General features: G+C 39.6%; 3 protein-coding genes and 1 long non-coding RNA gene across 5 annotated transcripts; 2 read left to right on the plus strand and 2 right to left on the minus strand.

The window, feature by feature from the left end:
* Window positions 1-65: 65 nt before the first annotated feature.
* On the plus strand, window positions 66-3,279 carry LOC116919488 (carnitine O-acetyltransferase). Of its 2 annotated transcripts, none has more exons than XM_032925491.2 (15): window positions 66-305; window positions 381-481; window positions 545-657; window positions 714-849; window positions 916-1,088; window positions 1,157-1,211; window positions 1,265-1,363; window positions 1,425-1,596; window positions 1,655-1,833; window positions 1,899-1,999; window positions 2,087-2,329; window positions 2,398-2,596; window positions 2,658-2,795; window positions 2,850-2,904; window positions 2,968-3,279. In XM_032925491.2, exons 2-15 carry the CDS (start codon window positions 398-400, stop codon window positions 3,126-3,128), a joined length of 1,908 nt encoding a protein of 635 aa, XP_032781382.2. In that variant the 5' UTR covers window positions 66-305; window positions 381-397; the 3' UTR covers window positions 3,129-3,279. The 2 variants fall into 2 exon arrangements, with proteins under 2 accessions (XP_032781382.2, XP_032781381.2); XM_032925490.2 differs by having other exon boundaries at window positions 66-288.
* Window positions 3,280-3,619: 340 nt separating this feature from the next.
* On the minus strand, window positions 3,620-6,236 carry LOC116919487 (heat shock 70 kDa protein cognate 4). Its single transcript, XM_032925489.2, has 4 exons — window positions 6,081-6,236; window positions 5,668-5,877; window positions 5,268-5,612; window positions 3,620-5,204 (listed from the first exon to the last, which is right to left on the minus strand). Exons 2-4 carry the CDS (start codon window positions 5,873-5,875, stop codon window positions 3,826-3,828), a joined length of 1,932 nt encoding a protein of 643 aa, XP_032781380.2. The 5' UTR covers window positions 5,876-5,877; window positions 6,081-6,236; the 3' UTR covers window positions 3,620-3,825.
* A 120-nt stretch (window positions 6,237-6,356) lies between these two features.
* LOC123470778 lies at window positions 6,357-7,060 on the plus strand. The gene is made up of 2 exons (XR_006644619.1): window positions 6,357-6,481; window positions 6,603-7,060. It is a non-coding gene; the product is annotated as an uncharacterized LOC123470778 (long non-coding RNA).
* Window positions 6,878-13,254, minus strand: LOC116919499 (oxysterol-binding protein-related protein 9). The gene is made up of 21 exons (XM_045171593.1): window positions 12,865-13,254; window positions 12,668-12,799; window positions 12,423-12,608; window positions 12,188-12,368; window positions 12,042-12,125; window positions 11,738-11,943; window positions 11,252-11,591; window positions 10,022-10,228; window positions 9,869-9,967; window positions 9,739-9,816; window positions 9,621-9,671; window positions 9,159-9,544; window positions 9,000-9,073; window positions 8,903-8,932; window positions 8,673-8,835; window positions 8,354-8,610; window positions 8,120-8,294; window positions 7,840-8,056; window positions 7,540-7,661; window positions 7,360-7,465; window positions 6,878-7,194 (listed from the first exon to the last, which is right to left on the minus strand). The coding sequence occupies exons 1-21, from the start codon at window positions 13,086-13,088 to the stop codon at window positions 7,114-7,116; spliced, it is 3,399 nt and encodes a 1,132-aa protein (XP_045027528.1). The 5' UTR covers window positions 13,089-13,254; the 3' UTR covers window positions 6,878-7,113.
* Window positions 13,255-13,276: the final 22 nt, after the last annotated feature.

The raw sequence follows: 13,276 nt of genomic DNA on the forward strand, positions 1-13,276 counted from the left end.
ATTAAAACAAAACGAAAATAACAAATAATAAACAAAAAAATAATAAACATATTTTCGTTATCCAAATATTATTGCTGACGTGACGCTAATTGAGTTTTAAGAATTTTCATTTTAGGTTAAAAGGAGAATCTGTTCTTTTTTCTGTCGTTAGTCGTTACCATACGTTGTAAAAAAGCACCCTCGGTTGTTATTGAAAATTTATGCCTTTTTCAGCGTGATTAAATAAGAAAGAGGCAGTAACGATCTTTGCTCTTACATATTGTTTGTACTACAACCAACCTTATCAGTGTGAGTATAATTCAAAGGTGGTAAATAACAATGATCAACAAATAAAAGCAAAGGTTCAAGGACTGGGTTTAATCTTGTCTGAAATTTTCCAGTTTTCAGTAGTTGTTTAATGGCTAACACCACAGCAGGAGCAGTTCGTGGACTTTCTCAAAAATTTATCTGTTCCAAGCATGTTTTAAGTGCTTCCCCAGGAGTATACTGCTTACATTGGTAAATTTTTTCTTGCCTAGTTTAAAATCAATGGTGTTTTTTACAGGTTGGATTATATTCATTAAGAACAAAATCAATGTCTTCAAAAGCTTTGCAGTATGCAAAACTACCATCATTACCTGTTCCAAAGCTCAATCAAACTCTGGAACAATACATAAGGCAATAAAAATGCTATGTTACATTTCAACAGTAAGTTCTAATTATAGTATTTGTAGGACTGTGAAACCCTTACTGACGAAAGATGAGTTTGCTGTTACAGAGCAAGTGGCAAAGAATTTTGGTGCCCCAGGAGGGGTAGGTGAAAAGCTCCAACTCATGCTAGAAGAAAAAGGAGCCAAGGAACCAAATTGGGTAAGTAATAATTTTCCTTAAATGTAAGATAAAATTAAGAATTGTATGCTACAATATTCTACTTAGCTCAGTGAATGGTGGCTTGATTCTGCCTATCTGAGTTACAGACTTCCAGTACTGGTTCATTCCAACCCTGCACTAGTTTTTCCCAAGCAGAATTTCTTATCTAAGAAAGAACACTTAGCTTACGCAGCCAAGCTCATCGTCGGAGCGCTTCGCTACAAGGCAATAATAGATAGGTAAGTGTAAGGCTCATCCTCCATGATATTCGGTATCATTTGTCATCGCAGTGTTTTTTTTCTTTTAGTGGGAAACTGGAACAGGACTATCTAGGGAAAAGCCCATTGGACATGTCGCAATATGTAATTAAAAAAAATAATTTTCAGGAATTAGTTATTTATAATTATGTTGTCAGACAAAAGTGTTCAATGGATGTCGAATTCCCGGCTTAAAAACTGATACCATTCGCCACGCTTTGGATTCTAACCATATCATCGTGATTCATAACAATCAAGTAATTAATTAAATTTCATGAAAAAGCAGATTTTCATTATTTTAGTCTCCTTGTTTTTTAGTTCTATAAAGTAGTAGTGTATGGAGAAAATGGACAGATCCTGGATGACAGAGATATTCTTAATGGATTGACGTGTGTCACCCAGAAATATAACGGTCCTTCAGCCGGTGTCGGATTCCTGACGACGGAATGTCGAAATGTTTGGGGTATAGCACATAAAGAATTAAATAAAGGTATCATCTTTTAATTTGTTTCTGTAACTTCTAAAGTTTTATTTGGAAATTTAAAAAGACCCTGTGAACAGAGCATCATTGCAAGCCATAGAAGATTCCATATTCGTCATGTGTCTGGACAAGTCGAGCAAGATCGAAGACAATGCGACAGTATCCACTCGCATGGCTTTGCAACTTCTACATGGCTACGGAGCAGAAAATAATTCGGGAAACCGTTGGTTTGACAAGACTTTGCAGGTACATGATTCTTAAATATGTACAGGAAATCTCAGCTCAAACTTCTGACTGTGCATGTTTTACAGCTTATAGTGAGTGAAGATGGAGTGAACGGTCTCTGTTACGAGCATTCTCCTACCGAAGGACCTCCCATTGCCAATCTTGCCGATTTCATCGTCAATTACGCGTAACTATCATTCCCCAAGGTGTCGTTAACAATATCCTTTCAAATGGCTTTTTTTTTTGGGGGGGGGTGATTTTCGTAACATTCTAGACAGGAGAAAACTTTGCGCGATGATGAGCGGCATTTGACTCCTCATTGCGAACGTTTAACGTTTAATCTTACTTCTGCTCTTGACGAGGCCGTGATGTTGGCGAAACGTAATGTGGACCAGTTGGTTCAGGATGTACAGATGAATTCGTTCAGTTTTGACAAATTCGGCAAAGAAGATATTAAAGCCCTCAAATTAAGTCCCGATAGCTTTATACAGATTGCAATTCAAATGGCATTCATCAGGTACTGATTTATTCTCCGTTACTCTACTCACCGTGCCTTTCTTCTGCAAAGTGTTTTGTTTCTTTTAGGCTGCATGGACATCCGGCTGCCCATTATGAGTCGGCTTCCACCCGAAGATTCCACGGTGGACGGACAGAAACAATCCGTAGTTGTCTACCGGAGATTGTCAATTTTGCTAATATCCACCTGAAACAAAATCTCAGTCCTCATGAAAAATTTAAAGCTTTGCAATCCGCTGTTAACGCTCACAAAGGATACGTTGGAATGGTAGACACCTCCATGCATCTTGCTGAAGATATTTCCTAAAAAGCTTTTTCACATTTGGCAGGCTATAAATGGTCAGGCAATTGATCGCCATCTTTTGGGTTTAAAAAGACTCGCTATCGAGGGTGGAATTGATATACCTAGCCTGTTTCTCGACCCTGGTTACTCCACGTCCAATAACTGGCGCTTATCGACTAGTCAAGTAGGTTGTTTTGTTCACTACTAAGAGCAACTCTTTCATGTGCTCGTTCTTCAGGTTGCAGCCGTTAACGACATGGTTATGTGTTATGGACCCGTTACGCCAGATGGATGTAAGCGTAACAAATGTTATCTAAGGCAATTGGTGGCCAACTGTTAACTTTCGTATTTAACAGATGGATGTTGCTACAACCCTCGACGTGATGAAATAAACTTTGCTGTCTCTGCCTTCAATTCAAACCCTACAACATGCGCGGAAAAGTTTGGTGAAGCATTAAAAAAATGCTTGGAAGAAATGAGGGATGTTGCTACAAGTTCTATCCTAAGCAGTCTATAAATCCTGTATTAATAATCATACAAATACCTTTGTCACTGAAGTCAGTCATACTGTTGGGTACTGTAGCTAGCGGGTGCCTTGTCGGTTAATAAAGGGGGTTGTACCTTTGTCAGTGAAAACGACCTGTGTTCAGCTGGCAAAACTAAAACAACTTAGTCGTCTTTTCCATGTCGCTTTTGCATTAACCAATTGATAGAAAATAACTTTTGATTACTTAACTGTTTCAATCCTGCTACGTTGTCTTTCGATCTCGCATGTCGTCCGGCTGCTTCTGCAGTAGGCGCCAGACGATTGCGTCTACAACTTCCTTCGATGTCCAGCCGGCCTTCCACGCGTCATTGTAGGAATTCTAAATTTCTAACGACATGATTGTCTACCAGAGAGACCCCGACCTGCTCAACAGCTGCGTGTCTGGACTGTTTACGAGTTCAGTTGCACCGCAAATAGTCGATATACCACCTTGTAGGCAAAAAACCAACACACCTTCGATGTTACATTAATCCGTACAGCTGTATTTTTTTTTTCTTTTATCCTCGTCTGGATTAGGAATACTTAAAAGCAAGCAACAATTAGATGTTTTAAACCACAACTTGTAACGGACTAGGTAACTCGCATATAACGTTAATCGACACATTTAAGAAAATATTTTGATCAGGTATTGAATTAAGACGAGCAAATTAGCTTAGGAGCACGATTTTTAGTCAACCTCCTCGATGGTTGGACCGCCAGCTCCACCTCGGGGGGCACCTCCAGCAGCGCCAGGCATTCCTCCTGGAGCTCCACCACCGGCTGCGTACAACTTGGTGATAACCGGCTTGCAGACTCCTTCCACTTCCTTCAGCTTATGTTCAAATTCTTCTTTGTCGGCCAGTTGATTCGCATCCAACCACTTAATGGCTTCACTGCACTTGTCCAATACCGTTTGTCTGTCTGATTCTGGAATCTTGTCTTTGACCTTGTCGTCTTCAATGGTCTGTTTCATATTAAAGCAATACGATTCCAGGGCATTCTTGGCCGACACTCGTTCACGCTGCTTTTCATCTTCATCGCGATACTTATCAGCGTCATTCACCATCCGCTCGATTTCTTCTTTTGATAGACGGCCTTTGTCATTAGTGATGGTGATCTTGTTCTCCCGACCAGTCGACTTGTCGGCAGCAGTAACGTTCAAAATGCCGTTCGCATCGATGTCAAAGGTAACTTCGATCTGGGGTACGCCTCGAGGAGCAGGAGGAATGCCAGTCAACTCGAATTTTCCCAACAGATTGTTGTCCTTAGTCATGGCTCGTTCTCCCTCGTACACCTGGATGAGGACGCCAGGTTGGTTATCAGCATACGTTGTGAAAACTTGAGTTTGCTTCGTTGGGATAGTGGTGTTCCGCTTGATGAGGGAAGTCATAACACCGCCAGCTGTTTCAATTCCAAGCGACAGAGGAGCAACGTCAAGCAGCAACAAATCTTGGACCGCCTCCGACTTATCCCCATGAAGAATTGCAGCCTGGACCGCGGCACCGTATGCGACGGCTTCATCAGGATTGATAGACTTGTTCAGTTCCTTTCCATTGAAGAAGTCTTGCAACATCTTCTGAATTTTGGGAATACGAGTTGAACCTCCAACCAATACGATTTCATGAATTTGGGACTTGTCCATCTTAGCATCTCGCAGGGCCTTCTCAACTGGCTCCAAAGTACCACGGAAAAGGTCGGCGCATAGCTCTTCGAAACGCGCCCTTGTGATGCTGGTGTAGAAATCAATGCCTTCGTAGAGCGAGTCAATCTCGATTGACGCTTGGCTGGAAGAAGATAAGGTGCGCTTGGCCCGCTCGCAAGCTGTCCGAAGACGCCGTAGGGCTCGAGGGTTAGAAGACAAATCTTTCTTGTGTTTTCTGTTGAACTCTTGAACAAAATGGTTGACCATCCGATTGTCGAAGTCTTCACCACCCAAGTGCGTATCTCCCGCCGTCGATTTAACTTCGAAAATACCTTCTTCGATAGTGAGCATGGAAACATCGAAGGTGCCGCCACCAAGATCAAAAATCAAAACATGCCGTTCGCCAGTCACCTTTTTGTCCAGACCTGGATCGAGAAGCAAACATTAGCACTATGTCTCATACTCAGTACGAACATTTAACATTTTACCATAAGCAATGGCAGCAGCTGTCGGCTCGTTAATAATACGAAGGACGTTCAATCCCGAGATGGTTCCTGCATCCTTTGTTGCTTGACGTTGGGAATCGTTGAAATATGCAGGAACAGTAATCACGGCATCAGTGACTTTTTGCCCTAGGTAAGCTTCAGCCGTCTCCTTCATCTTGACAAGCACCATAGAAGAGATCTCTTCGGGAGAAAACGTTTTCGTTTCCCCTTTGTAATCTACTTGAATTTTCGGTTTTCCTCCATCGCTTATAACTTTGAATGGCCAATGCTTCATATCACTCTGGACAGTGGCGTCATCAAATCGACGGCCAATCAAACGTTTTGCATCTAAAAAACCAGAGCATTAAAATATGACAACAAATTTTCAACTGTGAGCACTCACCAAAAACTGTGTTGATAGGATTCATGGCTACTTGGTTTTTGGCTGCATCTCCGATTAGACGTTCTGTGTCGGTAAACGCAACGTAAGATGGTGTTGTACGATTACCCTGATCGTTTGCAATGATCTCCACTTTGCCATGCTGGAATACACCTACACACGAGTAGGTAGTACCCAAGTCAATGCCAATGCATGGGGCTTTCTTTGCCATTTCTGTTGATTAAACAAACCACAAGGATTAAAAAAACTATTTAAACAATCACTGATCATTGAATTAAAACACTAAAAACTATATGAGACTACTAGTCAAAACAAAGTACCTACAAACAATATCTTGAATTGAACATCAATAACATTGCATGCAAAATCTATAAATTTTCATACAACAAGACCAAAAAATATCAAATTTAACTCACCGATTAATTTCCAAAAAGATGTACGATATTGAAAAATTTGCCAAAACAATTGGAAAAATTGGTAAATTTGCCGAGGTGACGCACGTGGCTTTTTCCTTATACTTTCTTTCTTGCTTTCTGAACTCGAACTGTCTACCACTGCAAAAAACCCTGAGCTATTTATTGCAGGCTTACGTTTTCTAGTTCATTCTTGAGTTCTCGAAGGTGCTAGAATGTCTTACTATTGGTCAGCGCCATCTAAGCCCCGCCTACAGTTGAACATTCGAGATTACTGCTAACGTTTAGAATTTATATTACCACGAATTTTCCAGATGGCGATGTCTTCAAACCAACTGATATGTCATAACTCCAAGATGACGAAAATAGTGTTTTTTGTGTGTTCATAATTGCAACGATGATGGGTAATATAACTTGCAATTTGCAGAACAACTGGTTGCTATTACTTCGTTCGAGTTCAGGAATTGCAACAACGTTCTAGTACTACGAATATTCCCTAAGTAATGCTATATGAATTTTTCGTAGAAGGACGTTGATCAGTCGTGCCCCTGCTACTGTACAAACATATCAGTTCAAGGCCACAGAAAACTTGTTCATGGTCATCCTTGTTACTCCCGGAGGAAGTATGAATACATGTTGGTGCAGAGATGAAGGGGATCAACCCTTCTTCTCTGTGTTGGGACTGTTGGGGGTGAATAAAGGTATTTTTCGTCTATGGTTGTACACGCAAGCTTTTTGCCATATTTTAGGATAGAAAGGATGAAAAGGAAAATTTAAAAAAAGAACAGAAGACACCAATATCGTATGCCAAAACGATGTGTATACGCGCTTAGCAATTACGGAATAACACACTACAAGGGTGTTAGGCACAATCGACAAATACCGGGTGAAACCAAACGAATAACTCGGAACAAATATTCTTTGATTCAAAAATGGCAAGCTGCTATATGAATACAAACGCGAACGCAATCTCCTTATAAAAATTTCAGATAATATGAAAACAACAGGACTAATATTTATTACATGCAAATCAAAGCTAATGTTGCGCCCCAGAAGCTGCAAGACGTTTCACCAGAGGTTTGTCATAAATCCAGTTATCTCCAACTAGAGAAAAAAGCTAAATAAAAAAATTTGGCTTATTAAGTTATGTTCTTTTTTTCAAATAATAACCAAAAAAATGTAAGTTTTGTCTGACTGAACCGTTTTAAAAATAAACGTCGATTGCTATTAATAGAACCTCCGACTACAGACGACTGGCTAGCATTAACGCTTTCCCACTCACTTTTGTCTCCCATTTCTCGTTGGCTTCCTTTCGTATCCGGGCTTCTTCCCGCTGTCGATGCTCCAAGCTTGATTTAGACTTTGTAGCCAGATCAATGTCATTAAATCTAATAAGTGACAGGTTAGTAGATTTCATCAGCGTTAACAGAATGAAGAAAATGATAAAACAATGCTTAATTACTTAAGACCAAGGGTGACTTCACGCCATAAACGCCGAGATTCGAATTCCTCTTGTTCTGCAACGGGACGGACCCGTTTTTGGACGATTGGCATGGCATTAACATTAACAAATTCTTCCGTTTTCTATCACAACAAGAAAGTAGTTAGAACAAGTAATTCTGTTAAGCAAAAAAAATAAATAAAATGAACACACTGAGTGACTCATCAGAGCCTTAAAGGACAACTATCTAAAATCCACTGGAGGTCATGACACGAATCCTTGTGTTTACAAAATTGGTATTGCCGATGGCACATAACATACCCCGTCAGCCCATTTAGCTATCATGGCACCGTTCCATTCTCCCGATATGGCGACAAAGGGTTTCCTGTCAGGCTGCAAGATTTCCGCGGTGACGCGGTTCTTCTTGCCACCGTAAAAGGGCTTGGTGAGGAACTCGACCGACGCGCTGTAGCCAGTTTTAGCACAGGTAATACTGACGCTTCCCCCCAACTCAACCCAAGGTACCGTCAATATTGATCTTTGGAAGTTGGAATGAAATAAATTGAAAGATAAAAATAACACCTACGGTCTACATTTATACCTGCCATAAGCATTTGGAAATGTGATGATATACTCTTCGTCATAATCTAGCAAAGAGACACATCCTTGACCGATATGATGGACCCCAATGGACAATCCGAGAAATTTAGACTTCGTCCATATATGAGCACAAAAGGATATTCTCTTGCCATAATGTTCAGCATAGAACGCAGACACTGAAAAATATTTTTGGAAATTCACAAAGTACTGAGAAAGTCCAAAGATTGCAATGTACCTGGCGGATGATGGGAGACCTGCTCGGCAACGAAGGTCAACTGGTTGACATCACACCATGGCACTGGGCCATCAGTGACGATACTTTCTGTTGCCGGCTTTTCTTTGTTAACATCCCACCAGCAACGAAAAGTTTCCCCTATGATGGGATTATATGGTTTTTTTGCCACCTCAGAACGTCTCCCTGCGTGAAAAGCTGACAAAAACCAACGAACTACTTGCACAATCCGGTCACGTGGTTCCGTGAAATCCGCGATTCTATAAAAAGAAAGACCGTTCATGAAGATAAAAGGACGAAAACCCATTATACAAAGCATTACCCGACAAAAATATCTGGATGTGCAAAAAAATCGGCATACATTTCTAATAACGAACGTCTCTCCAAAATAAATGTAGGAAGGACCACTTTTGTTAAATCCATGCCAAGCTTGACTTGAGACAGTAGATGCGTTACAACACTTCCGTGTGATTCCATCGAACCCACTAGAAGAAATAAATAGCATTTTTTTACCATGCCTTCAAACGAGCGAATTAGATAAGAAAGACTTACGATCATCTTCATCTGAATCCTCATACAATGCTGAAATTAGGGAAGTTCAAACTTAGGAAAAACACCAATTTGATTAAATTGTAAAAAAAAAAGTCACCATCATAGTCAATGGATACTGATGACTGATTCCTCTGAGAGCTTTCCAGCTCATCCAAAGTCTTTGTACTCGGCCTAATTAAAAGGACAAATGAATTTTAGTATCTACAGAATCGGTTGATTTGCTGTCTTTATTTTGGACAAAGTATAAACTTCTTACGTCGGCAATGTAGGGGATTGTCCCATATTCTCGGAGGCATCAAAAAAATCCTCGTCATCAGAGCTTGAGTAGGATGTTTCCGGGATTTCTAGGGCGAGGGGTCGCTGGCTGTAAAAGCCAGGTTGCTCCAAGCTGTTGGCAGGGGACTGCCTCACGCTATCAGTGCATTCGATATTTACGCCCCGCAGTTCGACACATTCTGCTCCTAATTCTATCCCAGTTTGTACAGGTACGTCTTCCATAGAAGCTATTACAGAAACAACTTCGTTTGTCAAGTTGATTTTCGGTTGCTGGTTATTTGTGATCTTCAAGCTCTCTGACGGAGATGACTGGAAAAATGATATGGGTGCAGCTACTTGTACTCCATTTACAGGATGAGTGGTATTCTGTACAGAAGAGAAACATAATACAGCTTGAGATTGTGAATACTAAAACATAATACTAAAAAAAAAGATATCATACTTTTGCAATTTGGAGCAATACTATTGTATGCTTAATTGATTCTAGCATTTCCTAGAAATGAAAAAATTATAATACTTTAAAACAACAAAGCACAAAAATTATTCATAACATTAAATACATTGGCTCTGTCTCTTATGGAACATAGTCGCATCTTCTCTTGGTCGTCATTTCCCTGTGTGATGCGGAGCTCTAGGGCCTAGGAAATTATTGTTTAACTAACTTAATCACAGATTTATTGAAGGATCTACCTTGACTTGATCAATAAGGATCTGTAAATATGAATCTGTTTCAGTCAACTTCTTGTCAAAATCTTGCATTGTTGGAGTTGGATGATTTGGGTCAAGTCTCTAAAGGCATATATAAATTAAATTATGTCCAAGCTGAAACAAGAGATGAAGTACCCTTTGAAGTTGTGCATGCCGTAGGATGGTATCCTCCAGTCCTCTAATCCATTTTTCTCTCTCTTCAGCATCTTTTGCTTGTAGATGAAAAACTTTCATATCAACTGTTACAGTAAATGTTGTATCGTCCTCATCATCAATGCCAACAATTGCTCCTTTCAGTCTGATGCATCCTCTTCTCACACCGCGAGTCATCTTTTCTTTGGACTGAAACAAACAAGACGTTTAATAGCGATACAAGAACGAATTCAAGATTTGAATTGTTACTGTGTAATATGAAAAAAGGCCGGCATTATCGTCCAAGACAAACCAACGATATTGCCACCCCTTCACCACATTGGTCCATTTACTAAGAGGTCCTTCTATAATTCCAGCCATCGTCTTTCCTTACTGCCCAAGTCCTTTGACAAAACTTAAGGAGTCAAGACAACACAGAACTTGAAATTTCGTCTGTTGGGTGTATCGTGTATGTTAGAGGGATCGGATAAACAACACCGCTTCTAGGGAGCGCTATGGATAGGGAATAGGGAAAAGGGAAATCCAGTAAGCAGTAAAGACCGGATCGGAAGATTAAACCGTCGGAGCAGGAAAAAGGTTTGAAAATCAACATTTTAATACAAAAAACAGAATTTTATCTAGTGTGTATCAGTACGTACGTTTTACATAGCAAATACAGTAAATCATTAATTCATTATTATACATTGCTGACGTTTACGTATGGTTTGAAATCAGTTGTTTTTTTGTTGAAACTATGCAAAACCTCCCTGAACTTCATTGCTGTCTTCAACCATTCTATTTCGATTTTGAATTTGTACGAATTTAATTCGAAGTTGTACGAAATCTAAAACTTTTGGTTTTAACATTGTGTTCCAAATCCAATGTGTGTCATGACACCGCAGATAAAACGCGAAAGCTAGAAAGATTTTAAACTTTTTTTACTTAAAAAAAAAGTAAGCTGGGAACATCAGGCTTGCTTCATGTACTGGATGATAATCCAGTAACTTGGAAAGCCATCATTAAAAACTATCCTAACCTTTATCCTTTATTATAGCCAATAAAAAAAGAATTCACTGGGGTTATATCAAAACCGTGATATTACATATCAGCACTCTTTATTCACTTTTAACTGAAAAATGATTTTTAACACATCACAAGAGGCACAGAATGTTAAGCCGGAATAAATAGTTACATGGAACCATTTCTACTGTGTCGTTTCCAGAATTTTCTAACTTCTTCATGGCCTTCCTTGGTGACAACCATTTTTCGGCCATGGGTGGTGTGCCAGACTAGCACGCCTCTCTCCTGAGCGTAATTTTTTAAGATTTCAAAATCAGCTTGCGAGTCGAATTGATTATATAGGACGCCATCTTTATAAACAAAACGATCCCTTTCAATTGCCCATAATTTGATTTGATCTGCGATGGTTGATGGGAGCACAGGTGGTTCCTTGTAGCACTCCGGATGAGCGTGTTGTCTTAAAAAAGACACGATTTGATCTGCCGTGATACCGCTCCTTAGCGCTTGTCTAACGCTTTCTCGAGTGATAATACCAACAACCAAATTGGGAAAGCTAAATAAAACAAAAGTTAATATAAAATAAATATAAAGAAATCAATGAATAAAAAATCAATGAATAAATAAAACAAAAATGATAAACAAATAAAATAAAATATGGTTTCGAAACAATATCATTAAAAAATTTTGGGATTTTCTCACCGGTACATTAACTCGCAAAATAGCGCAATCAATGCAACTTGTAAGCTTGAATCCGTATATGCATATACTCTGTAATTTGTCTCGACGACAATGTAACCAGAATTTTGGTTTGACGAAGTTGCTGTCATGGCATTAAGCATGGATTTTTTGGGACCTGAAGCAATGTCCAAGGCAAGCCTCGTCGGGTAAAATCTACCATCTTTCCTCTGCCATGAGATGGTAAGACTGTTAGTTATTTTATAATAAAAGAATGGTAGTACTGTAATTAATCACTGAACTTAAAAGTAATACAGTGTGTAACCACCTTTCTTTGGTATACAAGCCCAAACTCTCTAAGGTGCTGCAAGAATTTTTGGAGACCATCACTCATTGAATCTGTACTATAATCCTAAAAAAAAAAATTTCCTTAAAAGCTCAATATTTTAATTTGCTTAAGTAAGCATAGTGTACTTGTCCAAGTGTACTGAAGCTTAGCTGAAACAGAAATCCCAAACAGTCTATCAGGTCCAGACCTCTAGCTGTTGCAGTGTCAAGGTATTGCAACAGAAAATACCAAACTTGGGCAGATGTGTCCATTAAAAGGAACTGGAAACCATCTCTGGTTATTGTCAATTGGTTTTCACCAGGTTCCCTACAGAAGAAGAAGCTTGTGATCAAAGTTCAGAAGCCTGATAATTCTGCATACTTTTTCATAAGACCAGCATGTTGTAATATTTGAAGTGCATCAGAAGATATGACTTCATGCTGATGTGAACCAACCATAAAGTGCAAAACACACTCCCATCTACCCATTGCATATTCATCCAAGATAGCAATGCCTCTTGCTTTTGGATCTGCATCCGTAGGTGGTTTCATGCTCCACTCATTTCCACTATAGTTATACACAACAAAATAGTACTCCACTTTGGTTACACATTTTTTTGGACTAACCCGCCCAACAGTGCTCCTTTCAAATTTCTCCGAAAAGTAGGATTTAGTAACCAGCCCTTCAGCCCGCCTTGCATTTCAACTTCCTGCCACAGACGGAGTTCTGTCAGTAGTTTTACAATATCTTCAAGTTCCCTGTAAACATAAGACAGATGTAGACAGGATATTATAACCCAATGAGTCTAGAGAGTAATGTATACTTGGCACTGTTTGGTGAAACCCATGAGCCCATGATTGCTTTTGGTACTGCTTGGTCAACAAACAAGATTCTCATAATGTACAGCCTGGATAATTCGGGTAATTCTCTAAAAACGGCTAAACATGTGGCCGGGTGATTGTACAAACGGTCCAATACAGTTGCCGTCAGAGTTTTCAAATATGAATGCAGATCCTTGCAATCTAGCGTCCTTTGTTGGACAGACATTATTATTACTCTTTTCTAAAATGCTTATGTGCCACCAGACTCCTTTGTATGATATTTCGTGACAAAATATCAGAGGAAATTGCCTATTATAAACACATAACTCTTTTCCACACGTCTTGCAATCGACACTTTTCAGTCACTTTCATATTTCCGTCTGCTTTGTGTTTTTCTCAGTGCGGAGAATCCTT

Source organism: Daphnia magna, linkage group LG3, assembly GCF_020631705.1.
Source record: "Daphnia magna isolate NIES linkage group LG3, ASM2063170v1.1, whole genome shotgun sequence".
NCBI classification, from domain to species: domain Eukaryota; kingdom Metazoa; phylum Arthropoda; class Branchiopoda; order Diplostraca; family Daphniidae; genus Daphnia; species Daphnia magna.

Excerpts from the sequence above, each read along its gene's own strand:
- LOC116919487 (XM_032925489.2), bottom strand. The coding sequence starts at position 5,875 with ATGGCAAAGAAAGCCCCATGCATTGGCATTGACTTGGGTACTACCTAC. Across the intron at positions 5,613-5,667 it reads TCCTATCAACACAGTTTTTG|ATGCAAAACGTTTGATTGGC; the intron begins GTGAGTGCTCAC and ends CTGGTTTTTTAG. Across the intron at positions 5,205-5,267 it reads AGCTGCTGCCATTGCTTATG|GTCTGGACAAAAAGGTGACT; the intron begins GTAAAATGTTAA and ends TTCTCGATCCAG.
- LOC116919488 (XM_032925491.2), top strand. The coding sequence starts at position 398 with ATGGCTAACACCACAGCAGGAGCAGTTCGTGGACTTTCTCAAAAATTT. Across the intron at positions 1,364-1,424 it reads TCGTGATTCATAACAATCAA|TTCTATAAAGTAGTAGTGTA; the intron begins GTAATTAATTAA and ends CTTGTTTTTTAG. Across the intron at positions 2,597-2,657 it reads ACAAAGGATACGTTGGAATG|GCTATAAATGGTCAGGCAAT; the intron begins GTAGACACCTCC and ends CACATTTGGCAG.
- LOC116919499 (XM_045171593.1), bottom strand. The coding sequence starts at position 13,088 with ATGTCTGTCCAACAAAGGACGCTAGATTGCAAGGATCTGCATTCATAT. Across the intron at positions 8,057-8,119 it reads TTTCCAAATGCTTATGGCAG|ATCAATATTGACGGTACCTT; the intron begins GTATAAATGTAG and ends CAACTTCCAAAG. Across the intron at positions 7,466-7,539 it reads GAAGTCACCCTTGGTCTTAA|ATTTAATGACATTGATCTGG; the intron begins GTAATTAAGCAT and ends GTCACTTATTAG.